This window comes from Balaenoptera physalus (assembly GCF_965194825.1).
Source record: "Balaenoptera physalus genome assembly, chromosome: 2".
Lineage (NCBI taxonomy): Eukaryota > Metazoa > Chordata > Mammalia > Artiodactyla > Balaenopteridae > Balaenoptera > Balaenoptera physalus.
Genome location: NC_138883.1, coordinates 101,516,876 through 101,533,530, shown reverse-complemented (window position 1 = coordinate 101,533,530; position 16,655 = coordinate 101,516,876). Strand labels below are relative to the sequence as shown.

At 35.0% G+C, this 16,655-nt stretch overlaps 1 protein-coding gene across 6 annotated transcripts in view; it reads left to right on the top strand.

Moving 5' to 3' along the window:
- Positions 1–16,655, top strand: part of RFX7 (regulatory factor X7) — a 159,739-nt gene that overhangs the window by 59,462 nt on the left and 83,622 nt on the right. For 5 of the 6 annotated variants that reach the window (XM_082444857.1, XM_082444858.1, XM_082444855.1 and 2 more), the window contains exon 3: positions 2,172–2,205. In XM_082444857.1, the coding sequence (XP_082300983.1) occupies positions 2,172–2,205 (34 nt within the window). The other variant, XM_082444860.1, reaches the window with a different exon arrangement.

Below are 16,655 nucleotides of genomic sequence, written 5' to 3'. Positions count from 1 at the left end.
AGGATAAGAAGGATAGAGCGTGATGGAGAGTGTTTTACATGAGGAATTAGTCAGGGAAGAAGTGTCTGTGAAAGATAATATTGAGCAAAGTCATGAGGAAAGTGAACAGATAAGTTATATGGGAGAAGATTCTTAGATGCTGACCGAAAAAGCCAGTGCAAGGCCCTACTCCTGCCTTGAGAAGCAGCATGGAGGACAGCGTGGCAGGAGCTGAATGGATGAGGAGTAGACTAATATGAGATGAGATTAGAAAGATAGCAGAGGGCTGGATCATACAGGGCTTTGTTGGCCATGATAAGGACCTTGGAGCATAGGACTAATGTGGACGGTATCACTCTGGCCACTTGGTTGAGAATAGCCCACAAGGTTGGTGGTGGGGATGTAAAAATAGAAGCAGGGCGACCAGATAGAAAATTATTATAACAGTTTTGAAAAGAAATGATAATGGTTTAGACCAAGGTGGTGAGAAATGGTTGTTTTGGTTTTTTTTAATTTATTTTTGGCTGTGTCAGGTCTTAGTTGCCGCACGCAGGATCGGCATGTGGGCTTCTTTCTAGTTGTAGCACTCAGACCTGTCTCTAGTTGTGGCACGTGGGCTCAGTCTTTTCTCTAGTTGTGGCATGCGGGCTTCTATCTAGTTGGGGCATGCAGGCTCAGTAGTTGCAGCATGTGGGCTTAGTTGCCCCGTGACATGTGAGATCTTAGTTCCCCGACCAGGGATCGAACCCGAGTCCCCTGCATTGGAAAGCAGATTCTTAACCACTGGACCAACAGGGAAGTCCCGGTTGTATTTTTGATATATTACTTTTTAGCATCAATTCTTAATCTGTAGATTACGTTCTTATCTCAGGGAAACTGTGGGAGTTATTAAGAAGAGGGAAAAACAGCACACTTTAGCTGCTAATGAGTGAGAAGCTATACACACAATCTCCAAAGATTTTAAACTTCTAAAGATCTTCTGTGGGATGGTAAGGAGGGGATTTCAGTTCCTCTTACCTAGAGGTATCATTTACTTTTCCTTTCAGTCATTGTGAATTTTGCAGTTGAGCTTAATCCAGTCATACTTTGTTCTTTAAATAATGAAATTTGAAATTCAAGTACAGGTGTAAAATTTTGAGGTTACTGATTGAGTTAACTGAATTGTGATTTAAATACTTATTTTTTCTTACTCTATAGATTAACTGTATAGCTATATACAAAGGTAAATAACCACTTTTTTTTGCATTTATTTGGCTCTAGAACCTTTTATGGAAAATAATTTGGTTTGTAACATCTATTCAAGATAGTATATAAACTGTCTTTGAACTTTTGCATGATTTCATTGCATTTGCACTTCGATGTGTTAAAATCCAAATTATAGTTCAGTTATTTTATAGTGGCTTTTTGTGTTATTTATTTCTAAATATAGTCTTTCTCTCCCACTTATTACCATATTAGCTAATCTTTATTATCACTTATATGTCTATGGATTCCATGCGTGTGTGTTTATGTGTGTGTGTGTGTGTGTGTGTACATGAGGGAGGGGGAGAAAGAGAGGAGGGGAAGAGAATCTACTTTTTTTTTTTTTTAATTTTTTGGCCATGCCACGTGGCATGCAGGCTCTTAGTTCCGCAACCAGGGATGGAACCTGCACCCCCTGCAGTGGAAACGAGGAGTCTTAACCACTGGACTGCCAGGGAAGTCCTCGAGAGAATCTACTTTGTAATAAGTCTTTAGAAATACAGATAATTTTACACCATTATGGCTTTTAAATGCTAAACAAATCATTGTCCAGAGTGGCAGGCATACAGTAAAAATCATAATTCATTGTAAACTCTGTGTTCTATTTCTATGTGTAATAATACATCTGCACTTTTATGTATCACTAGAAACAAACTTTGTTCAAAAACATCTTTTACAAAGATAGAGCATAACAACAATAGGGTGACTGTAGCAGTGAACTCAGAAAATATTCTGATCATGCTTTAGGGTTGAATTTAGTACAATGAGTGGGAAATAGATTTTTGTTTTGCTTTGTGAAACATGCAGTTTTAGGGTATGATGCCTAATCTTAAGAAGTTTTGCTTTTTTTTTTCATAGTACAGATAACGAATTACCATGTCTGTTTGAAAATACTTTGAACATTTAATAAATTTATCAGTCTTATTAACTTAACTTTCTTTTTCTTTTAGCAAAACTATACAATCTAAAGTGGACTGCATTTTGGTAAGTAAAATAACTAATCTTAAAGTTCTTTTGTTATAAGGCTTTTCCCACTTATAAAATACAACATTTTTGAGTAAATATTTATTTTAAGTATAACTCAATTTTAGTGAATAAAACTTGACATTTAATTACAACCCTAGGGGTGAACTGGCTATGTGCTGTCTAGATACTTTCCTATATCCCATCAATAATGAAATCATAATCTGAGATAATTGCATGTTTTTGAAACTTACTGGCTTTTACTAAAGATCACTTCAGCATATAATAAAGTGAATGTTTATTTTTCTGTTCTAATAACTCTTAAAGGATTTGTTAAAGAAAAAATTCAAGATGTTTGATGGGTTAAGTTTTGTTGTGATAGTGTATTTTTTGTATTTGGGTTGCTAGACTTCAGGAATTAAAGCCACAATAATAGTTTACATTCAGGTTTGACTTACAGACTCTAAGAATTTGTTTAAATGATAGCTTTTTAAAATACTTTATGAGTTGGTTTTTGTTGCTATAATATACTTTTTATGTTTGGATTGCTGGCCTTCAGGCGTTAAAGCCACAAAAATAGTTTAAATTTAGATTGTGTTTTTAGTTCCTTAGATCTTTTCTTAAACATATGAGGGAAGAAGTATGCAGCTACTGAGACTACTGGAATAGTACTGACTTCTTTCATGGAAGTGTTTATTAATGGAATGTTCCCTAGGCTCTAGAATATTCAGTGACTCTGCACTGTTAGATTCCCCAAAATGGCACTGTAGTTAGTCCTCTTTCTATATTTGTGATATCAGAACTTTCTTATTCAGGTTCAGGTCTTCACTATAAGCTAACATTTTTTTGTTAGGGAGTAAGTGTCTGTAGTGTCTGGTGCTGAAATAGTATGTGATCTTATTAGCTTATGATATTATTATTAGTTTCTAGGTAGGTGAGTAGATAACAGTACTTCATAGGAGAACAGGTAATTTGATCAGTTCTCCTATGCCTTTCTAACCTAATAGTTAAGAAAGAGGACTTTGTGGGGATGTTTTCCCCTTTTTTTCACTTACCTTTATTATCTTTTTTTTTCCACAGTAACCCTCTGAAGTAGATAATCTTGTTACTTCCCTTTTACAAATGAAGAAACTGATGCTCTTGCATTTACTTCAAAAAATAATTATTGAGCCCATCTAGATATAAGGGATACAACATTAAAAGGACATGTTGCCTTGCCCTCAAGAAATTCAGTCTGTTAAAATAGATTTAATAGTACTCTTAAGATCTAGGGAGGTGGTGACTGGGGATGGAGGGGGGACCTTACCCCCATCCCCCAGAGCATTTTCTGAATCTCCCATCTCTGGAGTCTCATTGTTTATATCTATCACGCAGTAACTATTGCATGATTACTCTGTGCTAGAGCCTGTCTGGGTGTCAGAATACAGTGGTAAACAAGACAGATACAGTTGCTATCTAAGACCTCCTGCCCTTTTTTTTTTTTTTTTTTTCAGTATCTGAGATAATGTTGGAGGATTATTCAATTTTTTCTTTTCATTGAGAAAATTGAGACAGAAGACTAGTATTATTTATTAAATATGGCATTTATAAAATACTAAATAAGAACAAAAAGGGTTTTTTTAATCTTTCAAGAGTTCAGAAGTATTTATATTTTAGCATAAGTTTTAAAGTTATATGTATTTGATGAACAAGATAGTAAGATCTCTGTCTTCATGAATCTTACATTTTATTGAGTGAAGTAGACATTAAATGAATGGTAAAATAAATAAGCATTATAACTTCAGATAACAATAAATTCTATTACAAAATTTTTAAAGGCAAAAGGAGACAACTGATGGTGGGTAGGGTAACCTCAGATTGGGTGATTAGGAAAAGTCTCTGAGGAAATGACATTTGAGAGAAGACCTGAATAATAGGAAGCCAGTCTTGTGTGAAGATCTGCCAGTGACACATACTAGGCAGAGGGAACATAAAGTACAAAAATTCTGAAGCAGGAATGAGTCTGGGATGTTTGAAGAATACAAAGAACCCAGTATGCTGGAACTTACGAAAGGAGGAGAGGATGATAGGAGAAAAGTCTAGATAGGGCTTATTTAGCTATGGCAAATAGTATGTATTTTCTTCTAAGTGAATGGAAAGTCAATTAAAAGGTTTTAAGTAAGAAAATAGTATGATCTAGTTTTTTTGTTTGTTTTTTGTTTTTGTTGTTTTTTTTGTTTGTTTTTTAATACCTTAGCTGTTGTTGGAAAATGGGCTTGTAGGGGGATAAGAGTAGAAGCAGGAAAGCCAGTTAGGCTATTGGAAAAGTCCAAATGAGAATATAAGGCTCTTGCTCAGATGATGGCAGTGGAAGATGGGGAAAAAATAGATGAATTCAAGGCATATTTTCGATATAAAGCCAGTAGGCCTTGCTTGCTGACGTATTGAATGTGAAGGGAGAAACAAAGAGGAATTAAGGATAATTTCTTTTGGTCTAAAAGATTTCCTTTAGTATTTCTTACAAGGCAGGTTTGCTCATAATGAATTCTCTTGATCAGTATTTATCTGTGAATGTCTTTATTTTACTTTCAGTTTTGAAGGATAGTTTTCCTGGAGATAGAATTCTTAATTAACACGGTTTTTTTTTTTAAATTTCCTCTCTTTGAATATGTCATTCCACTGCCTTTGGCCTTCATTGTTTCTGATGAGAAGTCAGTCATTAATCATGGTGTTTTCTGGTACACGATGAGTTGTTTTTCTCTTATTGCTATCAAGATTCATTCATAAATTCATTCACTGTTTGTTCACTCACCCACCTACTCTTGCTTTCAACAGTGTGACTGTATATGTAGGTGTGGATCACTTTGTGTTTATCTTACTTTGGGTTTGCTGAGTTTGCATCTGTAGATTAATCTGATTTGGGAATTTTTCAGCCATTATTTCTTCAAATACTTTTTGTGCCCCTTGGATTTCCCTCTCCATAGGAAGCTACCATTACACAGCTGTTGAAATGATTGATTTTATCACTCTAGTCTCTGGGGCTTTGTTTCTTTTTTTCTGATTATTTTTCCCTGTGTTCTAGTTTCTCTATTTTTATTAAGATTCCCTATTATTTCATTCCTTGTCATCATGTTTTCCTTTTTATGTTTAAACACAGTCAGCCTCATCCATGTGGGATAGGTCATGGGAGAAGCGCCAAGCAAGAGTAAAACAGACTGTCACAGTACCTGAAGTTCAGCAGTTTTTAATGACCAAAGACTTCTCAGTTTGTTGCCTTTCATCAGTCTCCAAAGCCCTAAAATCATTCTTTTTGACAATTTTTCATCATTTTAGAGTTATTTTGAGGGGAGGATTTGCTGGCTATTCATTCCATTTGGTCTAGATAGCTCAGCTTTCTCACATAGATTTTATCATGTTTTCTTCAAGAAGTTTTATAGTTTTAGCTTTTTCTATTAGGTCTGTGAACCATTTTGATTTAAATTTCTGTTTGGTATAAGGTGAACTGCAGTGTTTATTTTTTACCATATGGATAGATATCCAGTTGTTCCAGCATCACTTATTGAAAAGTCTACCCTTCCCCAATCACCTCCTATATCAAAAACCATTATGTGTGGGTCTTTGACTAGAGTCTCTTTTTCCATCAATTGCTGTCTCTTTCTTTATGACATCACCACACTGTCTTGTTTACAGTAGCTTTGTCAAAAGTCTTGACATCAGGTAATGTGATAATTCAAATTGGTTTTGGCATTTCCATACAAATTTCAGAATAACCTTGTCAATTTCTTTCAAAAAAAAAGTCTACTGGGATTTGTTTGTGATCACAGTGAATTTATTGATAGATTTGGGGCCAGTGGACATCCTAATGACAAGTTTTCTAATCCATAAGCATAGTATATCTCCATATTAGTGGATTCTTCTATAATTTCTCTCAGCAGTGTTTTCTAGTTTTCTGTGTATAGGTTTTATATATATTTTGCTTAAATTATTCCTAGATATTTTAAGATTTTGGATGTTATCACAAATGGCATTAAAAAGTGTTTGTTATCCAATGTTTTGTTGCTAATATTTACATTGACCTTGTGAGTATGCAGACTTACTAAATTCTCATATGAGTTGTAGAGTTTTTTGGATTTTCTACCAAATCAATCATATTATCCATGAATAAAGAAAAGTTTAATTCCATTTCAGTCTAAATGTCTATTTATTCATTTTTCTCACCTTATTCACAGCTAGGACCTTCAGTTCAATGTTGAATAGAAATGGTGAGAATTAGATTTCCTTCCCTTGTTCTCAGTCTTAGGAGAAAGCCGTTTATTCATTCACCTTACAATGTGATGTTAGCGTTAGCTTTTTTATGAATGCTCTTATTCAAGTTGAACATGTTCCTTTCTGTTCCTATTTTGCTGAGAGGATTTTTATCAAAAATACATGTTGGATTTTATCGAATGATTTTTCTGAACTTACTGAAATAATCACATGGTACTTCTACATGATTCTATTAACAAGGTGAATTAACACTGATGGATTTTCCAAAATCAACCATCTTTGCATTCCCCTGGTAAACTCCATATGGTGCATATATTTCCATATGTTGTGTTATACTTTTATATATTGCTACATTGGATTTGCTATTTTTTTAAAGACTATTGTCTGTGTTAATCAGGACTTTTGATCTGCTGTTTTCTTATGATGTCTTTTTGTTTTTGCTCTCTGGGTAGTGTTGGCTCATGAAATGAGTTTGGAAGTGTTTTTCCTTTATTTTTTGAAGGGATTTATTTAAAATTAATATTATTTCTTCTTTAAATGTTTGGGGTTTTTTTGGGTTTTTCTTGGCCACACTGCACGGCTTGTGAGATCTTAGTACCCCAACCAGGGATTGAACCCAGGCCCTCACCTGGACCGCGGCAGTGAGAGCACAAAGTCCTAACCACTGGACTGCCAGGGAATTCCCTCTTCCTTAAATGTTTATGGTAGAGGTCACTAGTGAAACTATCTGTGGAAAAGGTTTTAGTTAACGAAATCAGTTTCTTTAATTATTATAAGGTTATTAAATTCTTAAATTTTTTCTTCATGCAGTTTTGGTGTTTGTGTCTTTCAAAGAATTTGTTCATGTTTCCTATGTTAGTGAAGTTGTTAGTGTAATGTTCATAATATTCCCTTATCATCCTTTACTATCTATAAGATTTGTAGCAGTTTCCTTTCATTTCTGATTATGGCCATTTGTATCTTCTTTTTTCTTGATCAATTTAGCTAGAGTTTTAATAATTTTATAAATAAAATTAGTTATATTAAATAGTTTTGTTACTTTGTAAATAAACTTTTGGCTTCATTTATTTTCTTTCTTGATTGTCAGTTTTCCATTTTGTTTCTTTCTCCTCTAATATGTGTTATTTTTTTTTTCTTCTGCTTTACTTGGCTTTAATTTACCCTTAGTTTTCTAGCCCCTCAATAAGGAAATTTTAAACTTTTTTTTCTTTTCATTGTAAGCATTTAATGCTACAGATTATCCTCTAAGCACTGGTTTAGCTACATTCCATAAATTATGTTGTGTTTTCATTATCTTTCAATTAAATTTTTTGTCTATTTTCCATTCTGATTTATTCCTGTCCCCATGGAACACTTAGATATAGGCTGATCAGTTTCCAAATAGTTGAGTGTTTATTGAATCTTGTTTATGGTATATCTTAGTGAATGTTTCATATGTACTTGAAAAGAATGTATATTCTAGTGTTATTGGATGGACTGCTCTCTCTCTCTCTCTCTCTCTCTCTATATATATATAGATATATAAACTGATATATGTATATATCAGTTGGTTATTGTTTTTCAAGACATATTTATCATTACTGATTTTTTTTTTTACTTATTTCAGTTATTGAGAGGGATGCCTAAAATCTCGTATTTGTGATTGTGAATTTTTTTTCTCTCTGATCTTGTCAGGTTTTGCTTCATGTATTGAAGCTGTTAATAGGAGCATAAATTTTTAGGATTTTTATGTATTCTTCATGAATTGATTCTTTTATTATGATGATATTTCTATTTTTAACTCTGGTATCATTTGTTGCTTTCAAGTCTGCTTTGTCTGATATCACCATAGCTCCTCCATCTTTCTTATAATTAGTGTTTGTGTCTCATATCTTTTTTCGTCCTTTTACTTCTAAGCAGTCTGGGTCTTTGTAGTTAAAGTGTTTTGTTGTTGTTGTTGTTGACATCATATGCTTGTCTCTTTCTTAACCAGTTTGACAAGTTTTGTCTTGTGATTGGTTGAATGTATGTATACCATTTTGCTATTTATCTTCTTGTAGTGTAGGTCTACTGTTGATTAATTCTCCCAGTTTTAGCTTATCTGAAAAAGGTCTTTAATTTCCCTTCATTTACAAAGGGTATTTTCACTGGGTATAGCATTCTAGATATTTTTTCTTTCAGCATTTTTGCAATGTAGGTCCGTTTTCTTTTAGCTTGCATAGACTCCATTGAGAAGTTTGTTGTCATTCTTAACTTGTTTTCCTGTGTGTAATGTGTTCTTTTTTTCTCTGGCTTCCTTTAAGATTATTTATTAGTTGTTTTCAGCAATTTTATAACCTTAGTATGGTTTTCTTTGTTTTTGTCCTGCTTGTGGTTTACTGAGCTTCCTCAAACCTGTGGGCTTATAATTTTTCATCAACTTTCAAAAATTTCCAGCCATTCAAATACTCTTCTTTGCCCCCTTCCATCCTGGGACTCAAACTATGCTTACGTTGCATTCCTCAGTAATTTTCCACAGGACACTAAGGCTATGTTTATTTTTTTCTCTTTTTGCTTCATTTTGGATAGTTTATATTTCTTTATTATTATTATCACATTCCTTAATCTTCTTAAAGTGTCTAATCTGCTATAATTCTATTCAGTGAATTACCCATTTTAGACCTTGTATTTTTTAAGTTCTAGAAATTTCACTTGGTTATTTTTTTTTATATATATCCTCCGTTTCTTTCCTTGTTATATCCTTGGGCATGTTTATAATAACTATTTTAAAGTCCTTGTTTGCTAGTTATATTATCTCTAAGTCTCTTTTTATTTACTGAGTTTTTGTTGCAATTATGGGATCACGTTTTTCTGCTTCTTTCCATATCTAGTAATTTTTAGTTTAGTATTTATTTAGAATGTCTAGATTTTGTTCTCTTTTTTTAAAATGTATTGCAGTTTTCTTTGGCTGGCAGCTAAACTACTTGCAGATTAGTTTGATCCTTTCGAGGCTGTGTTTAAGCTTTGTTGGGGCAAGTCTAGAATAGCTAGACTTTACTCTAGAGTTAGTTCAGCTTTTATACTAGAATGTTACCACTCTAGTGTCTGTACTGCATTCCTTGGGTGTTGACTGAGATCTCTCAGTGCTGTCTGATTGGAATTTGAACATGTCACAGTCAGTTACAGTTCCCTGGTAGTTCTTTTCCCAGCCTCATGGAGTTTTCCTCTACCCGTATATAGTTTAATACTCAGCAGTAGATTCCAAATCTATGTAGGGATTTGTATAGATTTTGAAGATATTTCTGTGTCTTCCTTCCTTTTGGTACTTTGCCTTCTCAGACACTGATCTCAGAAACTGAACTGCTTGGGTTCCTACTCCCTATACCACAGTTCAAAAGTTGCCTTCAGACAGAATCATCTCATTTATTTTTTTCGCTAAGAACATTCCATCCAATGACAGTAGAATATACAACTCTGTTTTCAGAAAATGGACAACAAATGTGCTCTATTTAACTTTAGCTTCTTTAGCTAAAGTTCCTAAAGTCACTTCTGTTGTCAGCAGATGATCTCACCTCCTACTTCTCTGAGGAAGTAGGAAGATGCAGTGTAGGTATCCCACAAAATTAAAACCACTTTGTATTCCCAACTCAGTAGTTCCTCACTTCTGTACCATGTCTTCCTTCCCTTCCTCCCAACAGATGAAATATCTTTCTGCCTATCTGAAGGTTGATCTCCTCTTTCTAGGCCCTGGATACCATCTCTTCCTGTCTCTGAATTCATTTATCCTCTTCCTCCTGTTCTTTTATGCTCTCATTTTCTCCTGACCTTTTCCCATTAATAGTTCAGTGCTTAATTTTTTTCCATCTAAAAAAAAATCCTTCCTGAAACCCACAACCCTTCTTTAGCTACCACCCTGTCTTCCTCCTTTCTTTTGAAAGAAGAAAGTCAAGGTTTAGTCAAAGTGTTGATTGAATTCAGTCTCCTCCTCTGAAACTTGTGTTTATCAAGGATACCATGACCTCTCATTGCTAAATATAATGGACAGTCTCAGTTCCTAACTTGACAACCCTTTTTCGGTTGACTCTGTTGACCATTCTTTTACCCTCCCTTGTTTAGTTCATTCTCATTCTTTTAATTCATTAGATGCCACACTGTCCTTGTTGTCCTGTTACACCTTAGGCTGTTCCTTCCCAGTTTCTTCAAGGGCCTCTGTTCCTCAATTAAGTCCTCTGTATTCTGTCTATATTTGCCCATGGTGATCTCATCTATTTTGATGGTTTCAATTAATCTCAGTATACTGATGATTCATAATTATACATCCCCAGTTTAAGCTCTAGACCCATACAGCCAAACTGTTATCAGTTGACCAATTTTGCTAAGATGTCACATAGGCACTTCAGACTCAGCTTTTCCAGAACCAGTCTCACTGTATCACACCCCAAATTCTGAACATATTTCTATTTGTTTCTTATTGCTGCTGTAACAAATTATCATAAATATAGTGGCTTAAAACAACACTCATTTATTATCTTTTAGTTCTGCAGGTCAGCAGCCTGACATAGGTCTCACCTAGATAAAATGAAGGTGTCAGGAGAGCTGTGTTCCTTTTGGAGGCTCTAGGGGAGAATCTGTTTCCTTGCCTTTTATAGCTTTTAGGGCTGCATCGTCAAAGCCAGCAATGGCTGCTCAAGTCTTTCTTACACTGTATCACTCTGACACATCTCTTTTTTGTAGTCAAATCTCCCTCAACTTCCCTCTTACTAGGACAGTTGTGATTACATTAGGCCTACTAGATAATCCAGGATGCTCTCCCCATCTCAAGGTCCTTAATTTAATCACATCTGGAAAGTCCCTTTTACCATGTAAGGGAACAGATTAACAGGTTTCAGGGATTCAAGGATTAGGACATGAACATCTTGGAGGGCCATTATTCTTTCTACCATATTGTCTTAGTGAATATACTCACTCATCCAACCTAAAAGCCTGGTGGTCATTCTTGTTTGCATCCTCTTTCTCACCTGCCTCACATCCAGTCAGTCACCAAGTCCTATCACTTATGTCTTCATAATTGCTCCATTTTTGTCTGTCCCTACTGCTACTACATTAATCCAGATCATTGTACTTGTTGGAAATACTGTAGCTATTTTTCTGCTTCTCGTCTCTCCACTTTTATTCCATTCTTCATAGTATCATTACAATCATCTTTATGAAATGTGAATCTGTGTATTTTGCACCCTTGCTTAAGACCTTTTGCTGGTTCCCCATTGTTCTGTCTTTAAGGCATTGAAGACCCTTCATACTCAGGCTTTACTTTTCTTATTTAATGTCATCTTTCTCTACTCCCTCCACAGGCTGTCAGCAAGCTGTAATGAACACTTGTGGAGTAAGAAAAGAGAATATATACTCTCTCAGTCTAGAACAGCAATGGCCATTAGAACATTCTGTGGTGGTAGAAATGTTCTGTATATGCACTATTCAGTATGGTAGCCAGTAGACACATGTGGCTATGTATTAAGCACTTGAAATGTGGCTAGTGTGACTGAGATACTGAACTGTTAATTTTATTAATTTAATTTTAAGTTAAATAGCCAAAAGTGGCTAGTGGCAACCTTTTTGGATAGTGCATATCTAGACAGTGGTTCTCAACTGGAGGCAGTTTTGCCCCCCAGGAAACATTTGACAATATCTGGAGACATTTTTGTTTTGCTACCAGTTGAGTGGGTAGAGGACAAGTATGCTGTTTAAACATCCTGTAAAATACAGGACATCACTTTATCAGCCCAAAATTGTCAGTAGTGTTAAAGTTGAGAAACTGTGGTCTAGACTATCCTCTTTTTTTTCCCTCTATCTAGTTATATTGTAAGATTCATCTTCACCCCCTCGGAAAACCATCTGTGATTTGTCAGGTCTGAGTCTGATACATCTTCTGTCCCCTAATGTCCTGTGCTTACCTTTATTTGTTTTATGTAGTCACCTCTATGATAGTCATAATCAGCATTTTTATTTGTTCTTGGCTTCTTGAGTGTAGGAGCATATTGGAATATGCCCAAAGGCACATGAGGATGATCAATAAATATTTGTTAAATGTATGAATGAGTATAGTCTAACGACTCAATTATTAAACATATTGCAATTTAAAATGTAAAGAAGTGTTACCGCCTTCAGTTGAGACCTTTTTAGAGACCATGTACTTGATAAAACATTGGAATTTATTTGTTGGAATTACTTCACAGTTTGCCCGTAAGAACAGAAACTGGTCTCATTCATTTAGAGGGAAAGAACTTTTTTTTTTCCTGGCATTCTCCTCTTTTCCCCTGTTCTTCTCAGCTTAGGTATTTCTCTTCCTCCTACACTAACCTGTTAAGAGAAAACCAGCCGAAACCACTCCCACTCATCCCCAGAGTACAGATGGGGAACTGAAACTTTATTGCATAGATTCAGGAAGGATTTAAGCAAGTAAAGTGGGATAAATAGTTCAGAAACTAAGAGAAACTGGCAGCATAACAGAATGGCTCAGAGCTGAGGCTATAGAATGACACAGTCCTGAATTTGAATCTTTGCCCCTATCATTATTGCCATTATTGTCTGATTTTGGATAATTTTAGCCTATTTTAGTTATATTTTTAAAGGTGATAATAATAGTACCTAAGCCACTGAGTTACTGTGACTATTAAAGGAAATAACAACTGTACTTGTTACAGGCATCCCTCAGAGATGCTGAGGGTTTAGTTCCAGACCACTGTGGTAAAGTGAATATTGCAATAAAACGAGTCACACAAATTTTTTGGTTTCCCAGTGCATATAAAAGTTATCTTTATGTATATGTATGGCTGAGTCATTTTGCTGTGCACCTGAAACTATCACAGCATTGTTAATCAGCTATACTCCAATATAAAATAAAAAGTTTTAAAAAGAAGTTATTTTTATACTATACTGTAGTCTCTTAAGTGTGTGATAGCATTATGTCTAAAAAAAAATTGCACACACCTTATTTGAAAGATACTTTATTGCTAAACAATGCTAACCCTCCTCTGAGCCTTCAGCAAGTCTTAGTAGTAATATCAAAGGTCACTGATCACAGATCACCATAACAGATATAATAATAATGATGGAAAACTTTGAAATACTGTGAGAATTACCAAAATGTGACTCAGAGACACAAAGTGAGCAAATAAGATTGGGAAAATGATGCTGATAGATTTGCTCAACGCAGGGATGCCACAAACCTTCAAATTGTAAAAAACACAATATTTGCAAAGTGTGATAAAAGGAAGCTCAATAAAAGGAAGTATGCTTGTAGTATAAATACAGTGCCTGGCACATCGTAAGCACACATGACAGCTTCAGTTGAAGGTGTTGTACGTGTAAATTGTTAATGTGGATCTAATTGACTTTATTGCCACAAATTTATGTTTCTAGAAGTCTGAATGTTAGTCAGGGATAACATTTTATGTTCATCATCACAAAACTTACCATTTAAGAATGAATGCTTACCATATGGAACCAATGAGGGGAGAGTATTGAATCCCTCAAACATAGAGTGTGGAAGACAGAGAAGTTGGGAATCACCTGGCTAAAGCTGCCTGGAAGCCAGAAGGTACATATTGTAGAACAGCTGCCAGTATCAACACTCTATGCTCCCTCCCCCTTCAGGCCTTTGTAGGTGCTGTTTCCTCTACCACCTGTGCCCTTCTCAGATTTCTTCACTTGGATAATAACTCCTAGTCCTTTTGGACTTGGCCCAAAAACCCTTTTTGGAATGCTTTTTATCTATTAGGAATGCATTCAGTTGCAGATAACAGAAAACCTCAACTATTGGTGGCTTAAAGAAATAAGAGTTTGTGTCATCTAATAAGTCCAAAGTTAGGCATCCAAGAGTGGTGCAGTAACTCAGTAATGCCTCTGGAATCCTAGGCCCTTTGTTTTTTGCTGTGTCATCTTTTATCCTGTCACGTCATTGATGGCTGCTGCACTTCCATGCCTTCTGTCCAAATGCTAAGGCAGGAAGAAGGGAGGAAGGGTCAAAGGGCTTTCTTCTAGGGAAGCTCTGTCTTTGTTTTCAGTACACTACTTCTGTTTCAAAAACCCACTTCAGGAACTTCCACCTCCAGGGTAATGTCACTTGGGTGCCTCTAGCTGCAAGGGAAACTAGGATATGGAGTATTTTGTTTTCTAGCCTCTATACCAGAAGAAGACCAAAAAGAAGGTGGTTAGCAATATACGTCTGAGTCCAGCCTGTCTGCCATAGCTTCTCATGTTAAGGTCCCCTGCTGTCATGCACCTTATAAAAAGCTTTATACCCCTATTAAAGCTCTTACCATATAGTATGCTAATCCCCAGATTAATTGGTTTTCTTCCCCAAGAATAAGCTTTTGGTAGTAAGAACTGTGTCTTACGGTCTTGGTATCCTCAGTGCTTAGCACAGTGTCTAGTACGTGGAAGACACTCAGTAAATATTTGCTGAATGATTATCCACAAACAATAATTATCAAAAAGAATGTATAATATGCACATAATATCCCCAGAGTTTCTTTATACGTGTTGTTGTTATTATTATTAACATTTATTGAGTATTTATTATCATGTGCCAGACAAGTGCTTTACATATTTTATCTTTCAGCCCTCATAATTTGCCTATGAGCTTAATCTGTTATCCTCATTTTACAAATGAAGAAACAGGCTCAGACAGGTTAAGTAACTTACTCAAGGTCATAAAACTTGCTAATTGGTAAAATTAGGCTTTTAATCCAGATAGTCTGACTCCAGAGCCCAGGCTTTTAAAAAACTGTGATATACATAACATTTTTAAAGCGTCTGAAATATTAGGTTATTATATATGAATTTTTAAGAATTCTACTTCTTCATCTTCCTATAATTAAGAAATGTTCCTGAAAGTAATTATCCACTTTGAAAATAAATCTGAAAAGAAAAAATGAAAAGCTGTCCTCATTATCTTACTGAATTTTAGTAGTCAGTAATTCTAAATTCAGTCTCTTTTTCTGCAAGCAGGTTGCTTGAATGCCATTTTAAAAACACAATATGCTCATTAAAACAAAATTGCTAAAATGATTTCAGCTATTTAAATTGATTACAATTGTGAAGACTATGGTGCTGTGAAATATGCTAGAAGTGAAAAATAGAAAATTGTATCTGTGCTATTTTTAAAGCCTAGTATTTTGCCTGCTTATCAGTAAAGACAAATCGAAAATATTTGTAGAAGCATAATTGTGAACAGAGTTTTTTGTTAATATTTTAATGCTTTTGCAATAAAACAATTGATTTTTACTTAATTTTAACAATAATCAACATGACTTAAACTAAATTTCTCATGAGTTGTAACAATTTTAGGTCTGTAATGTCATTATACATTTGTAAAGCCGATCCAATTATATTTTTCATAACCAGCTTAATAGTCAAGGCAAAAATCTTACCATTGATACTTCCAACCCCCTAGGATTAGCTAGACCTCAGCAGAATTTGAAAGCTGCTCATTCCATATTACCTAGGCCCCTTATTTTAGTTGAATGAAATTGGACTACCTGAAAGCTATAGCGAGGCCTAAAATGTGAGAGAAATAATCCTGAATGGTTGATGGAGAAAAGGCCTGGTTTGGTGAGGCTCAACCACAGAAGGATGGGAAATAATAGTTAGTTTCCCAAAATATGGTCCTTGGAAGAATAATTCCATAGGATGTTAATATGCAAAAAGGGTTCCAAAAGTCAAATATGTTTCGTGAACTCTGGATTGAAGGATGTGTTAAGAGCTGTTATTAATATGCTGCTGTGTATCATGAATCCTAACAAATATTCAATATGTACAAGACTTTTTTCCCCTCATAAAACTTCTCATGAAACTGATGTTCGAAGACACACTATTTGGGAAGTGATTGATAAAACTGATAGGGTAAGTTTCTGCACTAGGGAGAGAAATTATTTTCCATGTGCCATCCAGAACTATCAGGATATTGAGAACTTCCTGTTTATATTACTGTATATTAGGTGTGTATGCTACCAGGAAGCAATCTTTCACCAGTTCTAATGTTCAGGTCCCCTACATTGATTAGTTGTGTTGGAGTTACTAGAACTAACAAGAGTTAAAAGAGGGGGGAAAATGACCATATATTTTGGTTCCCGTTAGGAAAAGCTAATGTAAATATTAAAACAAATAACATTTCGCTTATCAGGAAATCAGTTGAAAGCAAGAAGAAAACTATTTCTGTCTCATGGACTGGGCAATTCGACAGCAATCCTAGTAAGATTATAGAGGTA